Genomic DNA, 15979 nt, shown 5'->3' on the forward strand with positions numbered 1-15979 from the left:
AATAAAAACCTGCAGAGAATATTTTGCTATAAAGTGGGTTTTTATGCAAATATTACTTAAAACCCTTCCTCCTCCCCTACCCACCCCTTCCAGTCCTCCTTCCAACACAATTGCAGGTTCTAATGTATAGGTTACTTTCTGCAGCGTCTAAAGGTCAAACTGCCTGGACTTGAAGTGTAACCATCCACTTATTAGTGACTGAGTTACTTAAAATAGGGATAATAAAAATGTGTTTCGGATTGTTTCTGGAAACATTGAAAGAATGCCTCTTTACTTTATTACTTTCACCTGTTACTTGTTTTCTGATGGATTGATCATTGTTTCTTGAGCGAATCATAAGAATAGAGATGAAAACCCTGACTATCATTTAGAAAACACACAGGATAAAAGCAAAATCTTAACATAAACTTGTGTCATGGGATATTCTGTCCATAAGTAACAATCTGTTTCACGTGTGGATTTCATATGTGAAAATCTAAATTTTTATAGAAGATACACAAAGGTGGGTTTCAGACAAATGTCCCCTATTTCACCAGTACAAAGAATGCCCACCCTATTGAAGACTTACCCTATTTGTGGTGCAGAAAACTGTAAAAATGGCAGGCAATTAGCTCAATAATCAAAATAAGTCTTGTCTTTGACATGTCTATTTCTTGAAATGTAGTGATTTGTAGTAGTGGTGAGCCTCGCCACACTTTTTTTTTTTTTTTTTTTTTTACCAAACAAGGTCTTGCTCTGTGGTCCAGGCTTAAGTGCAATGGCATCATCATACCTCCAAATCCTAGGCTCAAGTGATCCTCCCGCTTCAGTCTCTGGGCTGAAGGCACAGGCCACCACCACCTTTTCCCACACATCTTGAAGCCAGCCATATGCAATGTTGGGGATAGTCACGAGTTATACATTTTGGAAAATCTTAAGCTAGTTGAAATATGATACTTAAGAGTGTCATTTAGTTATCTCTTTGACTTAGAAATACTAATGATGCAAGACAAGGCAGCACCATGACCTGCTGCCTTAGCCCTGCAGGTGTTGATCTCCTGTGGATGGAGGAACCAGCTTGCCTGAAAGGTGGGACACCTGCAGGGGAGATGCTGGCGCCTTGCTGTCTCCTCCAAGTGTACTTCTGACTGATGGATTTCCTGTCAGTTTCCAAGGCCTGAGAGTTCATTGGACAGCTGGCTGTAACTGACAAGACTCAGGCCCTAGTTGAACAACCCCCCTGCCACTATATAAACCCCTGAGCAGAGAGCTGGCGAACAGACCTAGAAGAGGGAGCTGGAGAGCTTGTTCCCCTCCTGGGTTCTCTCTGCCAGGAGGTTTGATTTTTGTAGTTGTTGTAATTTTTGATTTCTGTAAATAAATCCTGACTTACCACTGATCCTGTGGTCTATTGATTTATTCTTCACATCAAGGAGATCAAGAACCTGAAATTCCAGTATCACTAACACCTTAGAAAACTACCATCATTAACCGCTACTTTGAAAATTTACCTTTCTCAAAATAATCAATCCCACAGAATTGTGTTTGTTTTAGTATCATTTTTGTTTTAAGGAATAAAAGCAATATAAATAAAATGCTGGCTCAAAGTAGTCTTTAATAACTAGAAACTATTACCGGCACTTCTTGCCCTGGGGACTATATACATTGTTTTCTCATATCTTCCTCCCAACGCCTATACATATTTGGTGATCATATAAATATTCATGAATGAATGAGTGACATCAATGACAGTCTGGTTGCACCTTGTGGCTAACCTCTGCAGTCAGGCGTTCAGGGTTAGAGCTTGAGGCCTGAGAAAACGACTTCTAAAACCAAACCGCGGAGACCATGAACTACACTTCCCAGCATGCACTCAAACTCCGGGATCGCAGAGCCTTCTGGGAAAAAGTCTCCCGCTCCCTATTGGCCACGCAGGAGAAGCCTTTTAGTTTATGCAAATACCAGGGGGCTAGCGCGTGTACCCGCGGAGACTGCGCCGACCTTCTCGCCCGTGGCCTGCGGAACTCATTTCGAACGTAGAGGTTTCAGCCGGTAGCGTTTAAGAACAGTTTCATTTCTGGTACCACCAGAAGCAAGTTGAACATGGCGACTTCCGCCCTGAACGAACCTAGGAAAGCGGCTGGAAAAAGGGTATTTCGTACACAGAAGCCAAAGCCGGAGAACCAAGGTGATGTTATGTGAGAACCGAAGCCTGGGGATTGTGGATATTAAGTTGCGGTTTTTTTTTCTTTCGTTGGCTATGGACGTATAAGGGCTCCTGGAGCCTGTTCCGTGTCATTGCTGATGACTGGGGGTATTGGTTGGGCCCACGGGAGCAACTGGCCTATATGGTGCCGCTCACGTGTTCGTGTAGCTCGTTGTATTTGCGGAAGACCTGTCAAAGTGAAGCTGCTGCCGGAACTGTCTTCTGCAAAAGAATGAGAAATTGTGTAACTTTACAGCGCGCTGCTGGCAGCGAGTCGTTGACAGAGGGAGAAATAGGATGAAATGGGAACGGGTAGTCTTTACGGGAGTGACGCTGATAATGAAGACACAGTAATGCAGGGAAAAGAATTATCTGACATGTCCTGGTCTCTATTTTGTCAGTAAAGAAATTTTGGAACATTTGCTAGTTATGCCTGTTCTTGGGATTGCTAAAATGTTAAAGGACACAGCTCTTACTCTTTAGACAGCCCTACTTTTTAATTGCTCTCTTATCACGCTGCAGTCTGGTTTTGCCCATTTTCTTCAGTATGAATGATAGGAAGAGAGGCTGGAGAAGTAGCCCAGAGACTGGTTAGCCAGTATTATAGGAGCTGTTACATACCTCGAACTCTCCTTCTAAATGCATTGGGACAGTATTAAAGGTTTTTGTTTTTGCTGCTTTAAAAATTATGTAACGTGGAGAATACGGTATGTGTACAGTTTAAGGATTAAAATCATGTGAGAAACTGTCCCTCAGACCATCAAGAAGAATAAGGGTATTACCAGACCTGCAGAGCTTCCTACGCGCACCTCTCAAGTCTTATTCTCTTTTCCAGTCCCTGAAATAACCGTTCTGAATCGTGTTAAGCGTTCCGTTCATTTTTTTCATAGCCACAAAATGGTTTAATTTTGCCACTTTTTTAACATAGTGAATAAAAACAGACTGTATACATTCTTCTTTATTTAATTTTTTATTATTTCGAATTAATATGAGAGTACAAATTTTTAGGTTGCAGTGTTCTCACTTCCGTAGTAAAGTTCAAGTTGTAGAAGGGCCCTTTGTCCGAGGGGTGTACTGAATACCCTTGCTTTGTGCACATTATGTGAGATCCTGCCAAATGCCCTCTCTCCTCCCTCCGTTCCCTCTCCTTACTCCTTCCACTTCTTAGACTATTTTTGTGTTTTATTGTTCCTGTGAGCATGTACTAATATGAAACTAATTTATTTATTTAGACAAGGTCTCATTCTATCATCCTGGATAGAGCTCACTGCTCTATCATCAGAGTTAATTAGAGAACAGAGTTAATTAAGAGTTAATTATCATTACAGCTCACTGCAGCCTCAAATTCCTTGGCTCAAGCAGTCCTCCTACCTCAGCTCCCAGAGTGCTAGGGTTTCAGGCAGGAGCCACTGCACTGGCCTCTTCTGTGCTTTGCTTTAGGCTTGGGTTTGTTTCATTATTGAACCAGATGATACTTGTATGTGTAGTTTTCTACTTTACCATTTGGTGTTTTCTTGTATGAATATACCCTAATTTATTTTTTCATTCTCTAGTTGGTGGACATTTGGATTTCTCGTGATGCTTGTTATTATAAATAATATTGCTGTAAACATCTTTGTACAGTCTGCTGGTTAACATGTTCCAGGGTGGACATTTGGATTTCTTGTGTTGCTTGTTATTATAAATAATATTGCTGTAAACATCTTTGTACAGTCTGCTGGTTAACATGTTCCAGGGTTTCTCTAGGTTATAATTATAGTTTTGGAATCACTAAAGTATAAACTGTTGTACAAGTAATGCTTTTTTTCCCAAAAGAGTTGTGCCAATTTTGACTCCTCTAGCATTGAATGACAATTCTCATTGCTTGACATCCACAGTAATACTTGATATTGTTAGATTGGCAGGTGGCTCGAGATAGTGGCTGAAATAATGAAAGAGAGCAAGATCAAGTAAAGTTTTAGTAAGGAAGGAAAGTTTATTTAATGGCCTGAATAGCAGGCACCGTGGAGTGCGGCCTCTGGGCTTTTACACAATGAGGGATATAGCTATTTCTTGGAAGTCTCCCAGGATCTTAATTAACTCTGTTCTCTAAACAGTCCACCTACCAGGTCTTGAAAACAAGCCACTAGCAAGGTCTTAATAACAGTCCACTTGCAGAGTTTTAATCTCCCTCATTCACAGGTCAGTCTGATCCAAACCAGTCCAAAATAGCCTAACTGCATCTGTCATTACCAGCTAGCTCATATCCAGCTACCTATCTAACAATAGTGTGTGAATTTGAATTAATTTGTTATTGTAATGGGTATGAAATGGTATCTGGTTGGGGTTTTAATTTGTACTTTTATTTATTTATTTATTTTTGGGTTTTTTTTTGGCCTGGGCTGGGTTTGAACCCGCCACCTCTGGCATATGGGACCGGCGCCCTACTCCCTGAGCCACAGGCATCGCCCTGTACTTTTCTGATACCTATGAAGTTGCATATCTTTTTACAGATGGGAGGCTGTCTGTACTTCCTCTATTGTGAAACTGCTGTTTATTTCTTTTGCCAGTATTTTTTCCCTTAGTTGGGGTGTGTAACTTTTTTTGATTCATAGCCACTGAAGTATTTAAATTGGACAGGGGCATGGTCACATATGCATTTTAAGTAACTGCTGTTGTAGAATTTTGAAATATTTTTAAAAAGATATTGTATATGAAGACTAATTGTCTGTAATTTGAACCAAAAATAGCAAAGTGGATGTGAATATGAGAAACAGAAAGAAAGCTTACCTGACTGGGATTGCTAACATGAGCTTATGGCCTGCTTTTTAAACTTTACTCTGTTTAAGAATCCCCTGATAGGATGTTAAAACACGCACTTCTGTCCCTCATTCCAGAGGTTCTGATTCAGTAGGTCTAGTGGGAGTGGGATCCAAGAATTGCATTTCTAACAAACTCGTAGTTTACGCTGATGCTGCAGGTCTATGGATCATACGTTTGAGTAAAACTGAATTGTAGTACAGCTGTTGGATTTAAGGTATTCTTAAAATTCGGAACCAAAAGTTTTAATAAATGATGCAGGAGATACAGTGATTCATACCTCATAGGAGGACAGACTGAACTTTGTATCCCCTTAGGCAAGTCACAGTCTTTTTAGGCTGTCTTTTTTTTTTGAAAAGAAAAAATTGTCTTTGTTACTCAAGTCACATTTGACTTCTTCAATTACAAGAGGTTCTCACTATGACTTGTATTCATCTTTTGTCATAGGTATATATTGAGTATTACAATACACACGTATATGCTGAAAGCCTGGAGACAGGCTTTGGCTTTTTTTATTATTTTTAATTTTTTTATTTTTTATTGTTGGGGATTCATTGAGGGTACAATAAACCAGGTTACATTGATTGCATTTTTTAGGTAAAGTCCCTCTTGCAATTGTGTCTTGCCCCCAGAAGGTGTGGCACACACCAAGGCCTCACCCCACTCCCTCCTTCCCTCTCTCTGCTCTTCTTTTCCCCACCCCTCCCTCCTTCTTTCTCTCTCTGCTCTCCCCTTCCCCCACCCCCACCATGACCTTAATTGTCATTAATTGTCCTCATATCAAAATTGAGTACATAGGATTCATGCTTCTCCATTCTTGTGATGCTTTACTAAGAATAATGTCTTCCACTTCCATCCAGGTTAATACGAAGGATGTAAAGTCTTCATTTTTTTTAATGGCTGAATAGTATTCCACGGTATACATAAACCACAGCTTGTTAATCCATTCCTGGGTTGCTGGGCATTTAGGCTGTTTCCACATTTTGGTGATTGTAAATTGAGCTGCAATAAACAGTCTAGTACAAGTGTCCTTATGATAAAAGGATTTTTTTCCTCCTGGGTAGATGCCCAGTAATGGGATTGCAGGATCAAATGGGAGGTCTAGCTTGAGTGCTTTGATGGGTCGTCTTCTTAAAATGGGAATAATGTTACTGGTTCTTTACCTTTCATAGTTGTCACAAAAGGTATATAGAAATAAGGTACTGAAAACTCTTTGGAAAACCTAGAATACTATGTTGATTGCATTAACTGAAAGTATATGCTGGAATCAGCTTTTAAGAGTTTTATGTAAGCATATAAATATAAATATGTATATATATTATGTATGTATATATATGTGTGTGTGTGTGTGTATATATATGTATATATATATCCAGGAAAGCCAGACCAGTTGATGACATTTAAAATGGTACCTAATTCCTGGAAGTAGTAAAAAAAAATAAATAAAATAAATTCATTAAAAATGGCAAACAAGTTGACATTTGAGTCTTCAACTCTGTGATAGTTGGTGCAATGCAAGTTTCTTGAGTACCCACTCTCTGCCCGCACATGCCAACTAGTGTAAATACAAAGAGGAGGAGGGTCCTTGAGAACGTTGTCTTCTGAGGCAACTGAAATGTGAAGATAATTTTCATACAGTATGTTGATAATGACAGGCATGTTCTTTTGATTGTTGAATAATGCGAAAAGCAGGGGCAGGGGAAGAGGAAATGTAAGGAGTATTGGTAAGCCTGTGAATGTGTATATACAATGTTGGTAAAGTGTCCAAAAGGACAGTTAAAATGTGATGTGTGTGTGTTTTCCCTTCTGTAGATGAATCAGAACTTCTCACTGTTCCTGATGGATGGAAGGAACCAGCTTTTTCCAAAGAGGACAATCCCAGAGGACTCTTGGAGGAGAGCAGTTTTGCAACTTTGTTCCCAAAGTATAGAGAGGCCTACTTGAAAGAGTGTTGGCCACTGGTGCAGAAAGCCTTGAATGAACATGTATGCATATTTGGTACATTACTTTGCCATTGTGCTCTTACTTATGCCTTTACTTTTAAGTAAATGTATGTGTGCTGATGAATTTTTTTTTTTTAAAGATGCCATCTTAGCCCGTTAATTTGGTTCCTTTGGTACCAAAGGAACTTTGGTATTTTAAAGTCTAGGTAAGCTTCATTCTTATATTTGCTATTGATTTTGGGAGTTATAAATTACTTTGAAAAGTTTGCATAGATGAAATATTTAGGAATTGAATTTCAGACTGTGTGAAATTTAGCTGTAAAGTCCAAATTTCAGAATGCCTACTGTAGACCCTGATGTTTGCCATGTATCTGTCTAATTTGAGTCACGTTCCTGAATTGCTTCCCTTTCATATTAAATTAAAGACGTGGACGTGGCCAACTTTCTCCTATTCATTGCTGCTACTGCGCCCCTTGAGCACTGGATTTATTTTTGTTTTTTATACTGGGGATTGAAACCTAATTTTTAATGACTATAATGAACCTTAAAAAAATCAATGTATTACTTGTGATAAAGGTAATACCATTTTATGAAGCTATTGGTTTAGTGTGTGTGTGTGTACACGTGTAAAAATCCCTCTGCTAGGTTTCAGTGCTTATTATTTTTTGAAAAGAACAGAGATAAGTAAACCAGTGAAACCGAATAGAAAGACCATGTATGGCAACCTGATTTATGACTGAGGAAGCATCGCAGAGCTCCGAGGATGGACAGTTTAATCAAGAGTCTGAGACTGTTGGTTTTCCATTTGGAATAATACAATTTGATTCTTACTTTATACCACACAGAAAATTCAAGGTGAATTAAGACAAAAATATAAAAATAAAATCCTGAAAGCTATAGAAAAAAAGAGAGAATATTTAATGATCATATTTTGTAAAGAGAAAACAATTTTAACAAGACACACAAAATATAAAGGAAGCTATTTACAAAATAGACTCCATTACAATTTAAAATGTCTGTTCATCAAAGGATAAAAAATGAAAAGAACAGCTACATAAAGTCATTTGCAACACAAAGTAAGTTGTGATATAAAATGGCTTTCTCACTGTGAGACTGCTCTGGAGTTGTTTGTGCCTTGGGCTTAAAGATGGCTTGGCAAGCTGCATCTGGGATTGGACTCAATTTTTTTTTTTCTTGTAAACTCACAGAGAGCCAACCATATGTTGAATTGTTCAATACTCTTTATGTCAAAATATTCTTCAGATTATGCTCATGAGTGAGAAAATAGTATTTATATTTGCTTTATTAAAATCTGACTCATCCTACTGAGAGTTAATGCTTAATTTTTTTAATTGTAGCTGAACCTATGATAATTTGTTTTTACTTTGTATTTAGTCCCCTAACCAGCTTGAAAAAAAGTTCGAAAGTCGGTTCTAACGCAAGGGAGCAGATTGGAGATTGGAGGTGGGCCCAGAATAGAGAAGCTGGACAGCTTTTTGTATTTACCTTAATCAGGTCTTTAAGTTTAGCCTCATTTAGATTAATTTACATTTTTTAAACTAGAGGTAATTCGTATTCCAAATATAAACGATTTCAGTTGCTCTAGTTTGTTATATTGTGTGAAGTATGAAAGTAATCAAGTGTTCATTATTTATATTTAGCTACCTAGTTTCTTCAGGGAGGGAATTGATAGGATTAGAGAGATGGATTAATGGCACAGATATTAACAGTTTGGTTAGGGTAGGCTGTGTAATGATCTAAAACTGAATTCATTTGGAGACAACTGCTTGTTTTCTGTTTCCTTGTTTCTGTAGCACATTAATGCAACCCTGGACTTGATTGAGGGCAGCATGACTGTCTGTACTACAAAGAAGACCTTTGATCCATATATCATCATTAGGGCCCGAGATCTAATAAAACTGTTAGCAAGGAGCGTTTCATTTGAACAGGTAAATCTAAAATTAGAGAGACTTTATTTGCATCAGCATTAAACAACCTATATCACTGTATATTTCTCTTTTTCCCTTCCTTCCACAATTAGTTTGGGAAAATAAATGTAATCATAAATAATATTGATAAGTTTTTATTTTTCCAAAAGGCAGTACGAATTCTTCAGGATGATATTGCATGTGACATTATTAAAATAGGTTCTTTAGTAAGAAATAAAGAAAGATTTGTCAAAAGAAGACAACGGCTCATTGGTCCCAAAGGATCTACTTTGAAGGTACTTTTTATCAGTAGAAAACTTGAGTGTCTTCTTTGATCATTTGTTTTTCAGGGTACTAAATTTTAACCTCTTTTTCTTTTGATATAGGCTTTGGAACTCTTAACAAACTGTTATATTATGGTTCAGGGAAATACAGTTTCAGCCCTTGGACCCTTTAGTGGTTTAAAAGAGGTGAGAGCTATTTATTATGCTTACTTAATTTTCAGCAGAAAACAAAATAATTTGGCTATAATAGATAATAACTTGCTTTGTAATTTTTTAAAAGAATCTATTATGAGATTAATAGATACTTTGTAGGTCATGTAAATTGAGGAAGTGATCACGTATAGACCATAATATATTATGGCCAACCTTTGGCTACTGTGGAGATAACCATTTCGGAATTAGGTCTGTGCATTATCACTCCTCCCACTACAAAGTTTAAATGGGCGTTTAAGATCTTTAGTCTGCAGCACGTATGAGAACAAGGCACAGTGAGTGACATGGGCACGGAGCGGTCTGTGAAGCAAACACCGTTTCTGTGAACTCTTTCGGTGCTGTTGCTGTCAGGATCCGGATGTGAGGTTGTGCTGCCTTTCTAGTGGTAATTCTGTCGGCCCTCTTTCCCATAAATCGCCCCTTTCTCATGGAACAATTACAACTTATGTATGTCAAATACTTTATAGTTTTATAAAGTCTTTGAATATATTCTATGACATTTTTGAGGTATATAGTTTATAAATTAGAAAGATGGAATAAGAAAATTAAATGACTCTTCTATATGAAGTGCAATCCTCGTATTTTCTGACTCTAAATGCAGCTCTCTTCCCTTTGAATTGCATAGATCCAGAGTTTTCTGTTCGCTCTACATACCACATTTTAGGAGTAGTTGAGAAACTTCATTGTATTCAAGGGAGGTTGACTATTCTTGTAAAAGATCTGGTTAGAGCAGTAGAAGGAACTACTGTTAGCAGATTCAATTTAGTAGCCATTTCCTGATTTATAAGATATTTTACAAGATATTAATTCTCTCCTACCCAGTTCATTAATATCTTTATAGGTAACTACTTCCTTTTCTTTTACAGGTGCGAAAAGTAGTCCTAGATACTATGAAGAATATTCATCCAATTTATAACATCAAAGTGAGTGGTTGTCAGACTACTTTTAGCTGCAGAAAACTTTCTTGAAATTATGTTTTATACAAGTCTACTTTATAAATAATTAAAGCACAGCTATTTTGGGTGAATTGGAGATAAAATTCAGCCCATTCAACTTTACCCTAGTCCTAGTTACTCCTTTAGAAGCTTAGGTCTTCATGGAGCACAGCATGAAAACTATTGGTGGGGATACTGTACTGTATGATATCGTTCTAAAATGATTGAAGTGAACATCAAAATTTGTCGTAGATGGTATAGATCCAGTTTTCTTAGATTATGAGCTCATATGTTACATTTAAAGATGCGAATTCTACCCTTTTCTGTTAATAAAATCTGGACTATCTCAGTTTGCATTAAAATCTTTTTTGGAACTTAACACTCAAATTGTAGTCCCTTTGAGAAAGTTCTGTTATATCCCTATGTGCACAAAGTTTGTGATTGTACTTGGAAACACAGCCATAGTATTAACGAGCTGTTTTATGATGGGCGTTTGTTGAGCAATTCACTTAAATTTGATGAAAAGTTAAAAGCTCACTGTTGGATTAAGGTGAAAGTGATTTTGAGTTACATCGGGACATTACAGATAAAAAGAAAGCCAGTCATGCATGTGATACCTGGTTTGCGTTCTTTGACGTTACAATGTATATGGAAGTCAAATGGAAATGTGAGAATATGGGGTGTTTTCTAATCATGGAAAAGTTTATTCTACTTTTGTGTTTTCCTACGGTAATTCAATTGCTGCCAACTAATTAACAATGCTCTCTGCTATAAAGTTGAATTTTAAAGATTTTAATGAAATAATGAGTGAAAAGCTGAGTTAGTTTTATTTTTACCTTTTTAATAATTCTTCATTTCTTAACCTAAAATTTATAACAGTTTTCTGATGTTTGGTTAATTATACATGTTTAAAAGGACATATCTTTTTGTTTAGAGAATTGGTGTAATTCCACTGAAGAGACTAGGGAACTGTTCCTTCTTTTATATTATTTATAGAAGTCAATATTTATGATATCTTAGTTTAACAAATGTGTGAATTTTGAAATTAAAAAGTTTTACTTTCTTTATATGTTGCATGATAAAGACCTTAATGATTAAAAGAGAATTGGCAAAAGATTCTGAATTACGATCACAAAGTTGGGAAAGATTTTTGCCACAGTTCAAACACAAAAATGTGAATAAACGCAAGGAACCAAAGAAGAAAAGTGTTAAGAAAGAATATACACCATTCCCACCGCCCCAGCCAGAAAGTCAGGTTAGTATTGAATTTTAGACTTTGTATGAGAGAGAAAGCGTTTTAATCTGTTTTGTCAGCAGGTTTATTGAAGGTATTTTCAGTGGAGTGTGTGTGGACAGAAGAGACTGAATGTCAACTGTAAGGGCATATTCCGAGTGCACAGCTGTGGGGAAGAGGGTCTTTAGATGGAGTGTAGCTGGAAGGCGTCGAGGTGTGGTTGGCACCAATCATGTCTTTGTAGCTACCATAAATGTTCTAAGTTATGAATTCGTCCTGTTTTGTCAACTGTTTTCTGCTTTATTTCCTTTCCCACCATGACCAAATTTTTTCTTTCTTGCCTATCACTTAATTTTCTTCTATGCTTTTTGTCCTTCTATCACATTGTCCCAGCAAAACTCTAAAACCTTCATCAGTCCAAAAACTCAACTTCTTTCACATATTGTGGCTAACAAACTAAACTAGAGAAACTCTAGCCTTTGGATTAAATACACCAAAAGTCCATGTTTGCAGCCTCAGATAGGTTCTCAGCATTGTCTGGTAACTCACCCTCTTAGCACCCTCTCACTTTTGGCACATGATACAGGCATTTTACTTCACTGAAATATTTGAGACCATTAAACAAGAATTCCTTCCCTACTTCTTCTCTCCTGTAATTTTTTTTTTGTTTGTTTGTTTGTTTTTTGTTTTTTTTGCAGTTTTTGGCTGGGGCTGGGTTTGAACCCGCCACCTCCAGTATATGGGGCCGGCACCCTACTCCTTTGAGCCACAAGTGCCGCCCTATCTCCTGTAATTTTTCCTGCGTCTGCATCAGTCCTGCCTACTTGTTGTTTGAATTCCATCTTACCTCTATCCTAGGAGCTCTTGCTTCATTATTCCCTCCCTTGGATTATCTTAAAGTCTTCCCTCTTACTAATTCTTTCTGCTCAGCATGTAAACCCATCCCTTTCTGTCTACCATCTTTTTTCTCCACAGCTTTGTGTTTGGAGTTTTTAAGGAAGGTTTGATGTTAAGTCAAAAGGGAACTGTGATGATGGTGAGCAAACAGTGGCAGTGTTGGGTCATGCAGTCTACTCTGGAAGGAAGAAGTAACAGTTGGGGGAAAGGAGAGTGATCCAGTTATTAAACCCTGCTTCCATAACCCCTGCCATACCTCTGATAGCCCTGTCCTGGAGTTAGTAATGGACTTGTCTTTCCTTCCTGCCCCTGTAGGCTTCTTGAAATAGCAGTGACTCCATTGACTTATTCTGAGGCTTAATGACTGTATGACTGTGGGCAAGTTATCTCATCATGTTTTGGTTTCTCCATATGTGAAATGGGGGGGTAATGAGATTAAATGAGTTAGTAATCGTAGAGCTTGGAACAATGCTATCCAAGTGGGGAATCAGTTATAAACATTATTATATGCGTTTACTGTATTGAATGAACAAGCTGTTGCTTTCTCTCGTAGCCATCAAACCCTGACGGTTCTTGCTTTTCATTCCGCATGCCACTCCCTTTATTCCAGGCTCTTCTTTCTTTTTGTCCATTGTTCTGTATCTTATTAAAGTGCTGCTTGGGTCTCTCCACCCTCCTTAGACATCTTTAGTCATTTCTAAGTCATACCCCACCTCCTTCCCCAGGCATTCAGGCTCCTTCAGGCTTGCCCCAGACCGTCTTTCCAGTCTCTTCTCACACTTCTTTGAAGCACTGACCTTCCACCCCAGCTAAACTCTTCTGGTTTGGAGTCCCTGAGCACATCACCTGATTTGGTGCATGTCATCCCCCTAGCTGAGAGGACTTTCTTTGTTATTTTAAATTAACTCTTTATGAATTAATCAGACTTGTGATTCCACTGTTTTTACCCTAAGGATATGGTGAATTTCTTAGGAAATGGTTTACCTACCTTATTTCTGATGTAAACACTGTTTTCATAGATTGATAAAGAATTGGCTAGTGGTGAATACTTCTTGAAGGCGCATCAGAAGAAGCGACAGAAAATGGAAGCAATAAAGGTAAGGCTCTTGGTATTTAGCTCTCAACATCAGTAGCAAAGGGTCACAGGTACTTGGATTCTGATTTAACTTGATTTCTATTTCATTAATGTCCTTTTTCTTAATAATGTAGGCTAAACAAGCAGAAGCTCTCAGTAAGAGACAAGAGGAAAGAAACAAAGCTTTTATTCCACCTAAAGAAAAACCAGTTGTGAAACCGAAGGAAGGTAAAGCTCATTTTTAACTCTTGATGTGGTACAAAAGTCTGTTATCTATGAAAGTAACCTCATAATGTGAATTTGTCTGAATCTCTTGAGTTTTAGGCAAAGAAATCACTATTTGTTTCAACAGTTCTTTTAGCATTTCATTAATTACTAATCCTAGGGACAAGAGGTGACTAAGATGGAGGTGATTTATAATTTAGTAGCAACTAATGCCTGTTTCAGAGTGTTTCAGATTAACAGTCCTTCCCCTAACCTCTGACTTATGCTCAGGAAAGACCACAAAGAGGTTAGGGGAAAGATACAAGCCCAGAGCAGTCAGTGTATTTTTTGTAAAAATAAAAGTAAAGGAGCAGTAAGATCCTGAGCCCTACTGTCCTGCCTCTCAAAGAGGTCTCATCAGAGGTGTGCTTTTCTTTTCCTTAGTTATGTGATTGGTGGTGTTTAATGTAGATTTTCTATCACCTTGGACTGAAGGACACTGACAAAGTAACAGAAAGGTCTTATTTAATGGCTGCTAAAAAGACACTAAAAGAAAATACTCCTGTGCCCTTTCTAGTACAGGATTCTGATTTTTCCTTTCCCTTTCTGTGTTTGCTTTTCCTGTGGTAACACTTGTCTCTTCCTCTGGTCCCCTCCAAGCGAACATTGGCCCAGTGAGGGAAAGGGCTCACCAGCAGTGTTGTACTGAAACTGTTGATCAGAAACAGATGCAACACATTGTGTTATTCTTACATTGCTTCAATGTCAATAGCATTAAAAACAACTATTTTCTATGGAGATCATTGATAAGCATAATTTTCAGTTTGTACAACTTGTCAGTTAAATACTTTGAAGGCACTCGATAGCTAGTTAACCAGGACCTATAATGATTAAGAATGGAAAGTAGAGGCTAATCTCTCTGTTGCTCCAGTTCTTGGGTTGTCTGGGTGATGATGCTTTATCTTGTGATTCTTTATGCTCTCAATGTTGTACTTTAAGTGGTAAGAAAAAGTTGGATTTTTTTTAATGCTTTGTTTTGCTTAGGCTTTTGGTGTTGATTAGATGGTTGGGTTCTATTAGGATTTGTAAATACTTTCAGATAATTGTCTTTTTTAAATCAAAATCTTGATAAATAGTACTAGTCATTTATTGAATTAATATTTGGAAAGCTTGATTTTTAAGTTTTTGTTTTGGTATTATATGAAGTAGATTTTTGACCTGTAGTTTCATAGTTAGCTAGTTAAAATTACAGAGCTACATGTAATATTCTTCATGAAATGTAATTTTAAATTATTTTAATGTTGTAGGATGAAAAATTGGCCTATCTCGGTGTCCTCAATACATATTCTTAGTTTTATTTTTTAAAACTCTAAAGAATTATATATATTTTATTTTTAATTTGTCTAGCTTCTACTGAAACTAAAATTGATGTGGCCACCATTAAGGAAAAGGTTAAGAAAGCAAAGAACAAGAAACTGGGAGCCCTTACAGCTGAAGAAGTTAAGCTTAAGATGGAAGCAGATGAGAAGAAGAAGAAGAAAAAGTAACCCACAGAACCCTTCACTACAACTTAAGACGCTGCCTCCTTTTGTAAAGGATTTTGAGATACTAGGGCATTAGTTGCCTTATCTGGGAGAAAGAAGAATCTGAACACTTTTTTTCCTGAGTTTTAACAGTGTTCTTTATAAATATAAATTATTGTATTCTCCATGTATTTTTGAAAAATTTTGTACTAGAAAGTGGAATATATTATATACATTGTGTCTGATCAGTTCTGGGCAAGTTTTGCCTAAGCATGATTTTGGAAGTGAATTTTTAGGTTTTTCATATTTAGATTTTTGGAACATAACCATTGTAATAATGTCCTAGCATTTGATTTTCAGGAAAATAAATACCAATTTTTAAATGCCTGCTGCCTAACAATAACAAGTAAATATTTAGCTTTAGTCCATTTTGCAGTTTTGTTTTTTGTTTTATTCCAAGATTAAACATCTCAAGCAGATGTTTAATCCTTTAGTTACTAATCTAAAATCAGAAAGACATCAAGGTATAAGAGAGCAGAGAAAACCAGATATTTAAATGCTTGTAACTAAGGAGGGCCACTGGAGTTAACTTAGAATCACCTAAATCTAGCTTGCTCATTTAGCAGATTTAATATGCGTAGGCTGATTACTGAAAGTCTAGCCGTGGCAGTCTGAAAACAATACTTGTCCATAGAAAAGTGGAAAGTAAACATGATACAGCTAGGGAGCGGAGCAGTTTCTTCTTTTGAATAAGAGTTT

The 15979-nt window shown here is 37.2% G+C and overlaps 1 protein-coding gene across 1 annotated transcript; it reads left to right on the forward strand.

The window, feature by feature from the left end:
* Positions 1-1936: 1936 nt before the first annotated feature.
* Positions 1937-15903, forward strand: KRR1 (KRR1 small subunit processome component homolog). Its single transcript, XM_053584448.1, has 10 exons — positions 1937-2167; positions 6797-6969; positions 8742-8876; positions 9026-9151; positions 9242-9325; positions 10219-10275; positions 11372-11542; positions 13438-13515; positions 13628-13721; positions 15105-15903. Exons 1-10 carry the CDS (start codon positions 2083-2085, stop codon positions 15242-15244), a joined length of 1143 nt encoding a protein of 380 aa, XP_053440423.1. The 5' UTR covers positions 1937-2082; the 3' UTR covers positions 15245-15903.
* Positions 15904-15979: the final 76 nt, after the last annotated feature.

The sequence above is a fragment of the Nycticebus coucang genome, chromosome 3 (genome assembly GCF_027406575.1).
Source record: "Nycticebus coucang isolate mNycCou1 chromosome 3, mNycCou1.pri, whole genome shotgun sequence".
In the NCBI taxonomy this organism is placed as follows: Eukaryota; Metazoa; Chordata; class Mammalia; order Primates; family Lorisidae; genus Nycticebus; species Nycticebus coucang.

What these genes read in the sequence shown, in the direction of transcription:
- KRR1 (XM_053584448.1), top strand. Translation starts at nt 2,083, where the DNA reads ATGGCGACTTCCGCCCTGAACGAACCTAGGAAAGCGGCTGGAAAAAGG. An exon ending in ATCCAATTTATAACATCAAA is followed by an intron (nt 10,276 to 11,371) that starts GTGAGTGGTTGT and finishes TGCATGATAAAG; the next exon opens with ACCTTAATGATTAAAAGAGA. An exon ending in AGAAAATGGAAGCAATAAAG is followed by an intron (nt 13,516 to 13,627) that starts GTAAGGCTCTTG and finishes TTAATAATGTAG; the next exon opens with GCTAAACAAGCAGAAGCTCT.